The sequence below is a fragment of the Sapajus apella genome, unplaced genomic scaffold (genome assembly GCF_009761245.1).
Source record: "Sapajus apella isolate SASKATOON/1434 unplaced genomic scaffold, GSC_monkey_1.0 scaffold35, whole genome shotgun sequence".
NCBI lineage: Eukaryota > Metazoa > Chordata > Mammalia > Primates > Cebidae > Sapajus > Sapajus apella.
This window is the reverse complement of record NW_022436975.1, coordinates 21,742,756-21,745,757: the sequence shown is the minus strand read 5'-3', so window position 1 is coordinate 21,745,757 and position 3,002 is coordinate 21,742,756. Positions and strand designations below refer to the sequence as shown.

General features: G+C 39.5%; 1 protein-coding gene across 1 annotated transcript; it reads left to right on the top strand.

Annotated features, from left to right (window-relative positions):
- Positions 1-212: 212 nt before the first annotated feature.
- Positions 213-650, top strand: LOC116563616 (huntingtin-interacting protein K). The gene has a single exon (XM_032296317.1). It carries the CDS (start codon positions 225-227, stop codon positions 588-590), a length of 366 nt encoding a protein of 121 aa, XP_032152208.1. The 5' UTR covers positions 213-224; the 3' UTR covers positions 591-650.
- The last annotated feature ends 2,352 nt before the right edge of the window (positions 651-3,002 follow it).

The window sequence follows — 3,002 nt, the reverse complement described above, 5'->3', positions numbered from 1 at the left end:
TGAAGTTTATAAATTACACCATTTAAGATAGTGTAATACTGTTCCAAGGATAAATATATAGATCAATAAAATAGACTTGAGAGTTCAGAAACGTACCCTTACATTTAGGGCCAATTAATTCTTTTTCTAAGGTTGTAGAACAACTGGATATCCACAAGCAAAAGAATAAAGTTGGATCCCTGCTTCATATAATACATAAAAGTTAACGCTGTGGTGAAATAGATATGGCGACCGAGGGGGATGTGGAGCTGGAGTTAGAGACCGAGACCAGTGGCCCAGAGCGACCTCCCGAGAAGCCACGGAAACATGACAGCGGTGCGGCGGACTTGGAGCGGGTCACCGACTATGCAGAGGAGAAGGAGATCCAGAGTTCCAATCTGGAGACGGCCATGTCTGTGATTGGAGACAGAAGGTCCCGGGAGCAGAAAGCAAAACAGGAGCGGGAGAAAGAACTGGCAAAAGTCACTATCAAGAAGGAAGATCTGGAACTGATAATGACTGAGATGGAGATATCTCGAGCAGCAGCAGAACGCAGCTTGCGGGAACACATGGGCAATGTGGTAGAGGCGCTTATTGCCCTAACCAACTGATGCGTGCTTTCTTAGATATGCCTACTGGATTAATTTATGGCAATAAATTTTTTTTTTGTCAAAAAAAAAAAATCTCACATGCAAGGATACACAAAGGCTCAAAATAAAGGGATGGAGGAAGATTTACCAAGCAAATGGAGAGCAAAAAAAAGCAGGAGTTGCAATTCTCATCTCTGATAAATTAGACTTTAAAGCAACAAAGATCATAAGAGACAAAGAAGGATATTACATAATGGTAAAAGGATCAATGCAACAAGAAGAGCTAACGATCCTAAATATATATGCACCCAATACAGGAGCACCCAGATACATAAGGCAAGTTCTTAATGACTTACAAAGAGACTTAGACTCCCACACAATAATAGTGGGAGACTTTAACACCCCATTGTCAACATTAGACAGATCAACCAGACAGAAAATTAACAAGGATATCCAGGACTTGAACTCAGACCTGGACCAAGCAAACCTAATAGACATTTACAGAACTCTCCACCCCAAATCCACAGAATATACATTCTTCTCAGCACCACATCACACCTACTCTAAAATTGACCACATAATTGGGAGTAAATCACTCCTCAGCAAATGCAAAAGAACGGAAATCATAACAAACAGTCTCTCAGACCACAGTGCAATCAAGTTAGAACTCAGAATTCAAAAACTAACTCAGAACCGCACAGCTTCATGGAAACTGAACAACTTGCCCTTGAATGTTGACTGGATAAACAATGAAATGAAGGCAGAAATAAAGATGTTCTTAGAAACCAACGAGAATGAAGACACAACATACCAGAATCTCTGGGACACATTTAAAGCAGTCTCTAGAGGAAAATATATAGCAATAAGTGCCCACATGAGAAACAAGGAGAGATCAAAAATTGACACCCTATCGTCAAAACTGAAAGAGCTAGAGGAGCAAGATCAAAAAAACTCAAAGTCTAGCAGAAGACAAGAAATAGCTAAGATCAGAGCAGAACTGAAGGAGATAGAGACACAAAAAACCCTTCAAAAAATCAATAAATCCAGGAGCTGGTTTTTTGAAAAGATCAACAAAATAGACAGACCACTAGCCAGATTAATAAAAAAGAAAAGAGAGAATAACCAAATAGATGCAATAAAAAACGATAAAGGGGATATCACCACAGATTCCACAGAAATTCAAACCATCATCAGAGATTATTACAAACAACTCTATGCACACAAACTAATAAACCTGGAAGAAATGGATAAATTCCTGGACACTTGCCTCCTGCCAAGCCCAAACCAGGAAGAAGCCGAAACCCTGAACAGACCCATAACAAGGTCTGAAGTTGAGGCAGCAATTAAGAGCTTACCACCCAAAAAAAGCCCAGGTCCAGATGGGTTCACAGCTGAATTCTACCAGACATACAAAGAGGAGCTGGTACCATTTCTTCTGAAACTATTCCAAACAATACAAAAAGAGGGAATTCTTCCCAAATCATTTTATGAGACCAACATCATCCTGATTCCAAAACCCGGCAGAGACTCAACAAGAAAAGAAAACTACAGGCCAATATCTATGATGAACATAGATGCAAAAATCTTCAATAAAATACTGACAAGCCGATTGCAACAGCACATCAAAAAGCTTATCCACCATGATCAAGTAGGCTTCATCCCGGGGATGCAAGGCTGGTTCAACATACGCAAGTCTATAAACGTAATTCACCACATAAACAGAACCAAAGACAAAAACCACATGATTATCTCAATTGATGCAGAGAAGGCCTTTGACAAAATTCAACAGCCCTTTATGCTAAAAACACTCAATAAGCTAGGAATCAATGGAAAGTATCTCAAAATAATAAAAGCTATTTATGACAAACCAACAGCCAGTATAATACTGAATGGGCAAAAACTGGAAGCATTCCCCTTGAAATGTGGCACCAGACAAGGATGCCCTCTCTCACCACTGCTATTCAATATAGTATTAGAAGTTCTAGCCAGAGCAATCAGGCAAGAAAAAGAAATAAAGGGCATTCAAATAGGAAAGGAGGAAGTCAAATTGTCTCTATTTGCAGACGACATGATTGTATATCTAGAAGACCCCATCGTCTCAGCCCCAAACCTCCTGAAACTGATAAGCAAGTTCAGCAAAGTCTCAGGATACAAAATCAATGTGCAAAAATCACATGCATTCCTATACACCAGTAACAGACTTAAAGAGAGCCAAATCAAGAACAAACTTCCATTCACAATTGCCACAAAGAGAATAAAATACCTAGGAATACAACTAACAAGGAATGTAAAGGACCTCTTCAAGGAGAACTACAAGCCACTGCTCAACAAAATAAGAGAGGACACAAACAGATGGAGAAACATCCCATGTTCATGGTTAGGAAGAATCAATATCGTGAAAATGGCCATACTGCCCAAAGTAATTTACAGATT

What these genes read in the sequence shown, in the direction of transcription:
- LOC116563616 (XM_032296317.1), top strand. Translation starts at nt 225, where the DNA reads ATGGCGACCGAGGGGGATGTGGAGCTGGAGTTAGAGACCGAGACCAGT.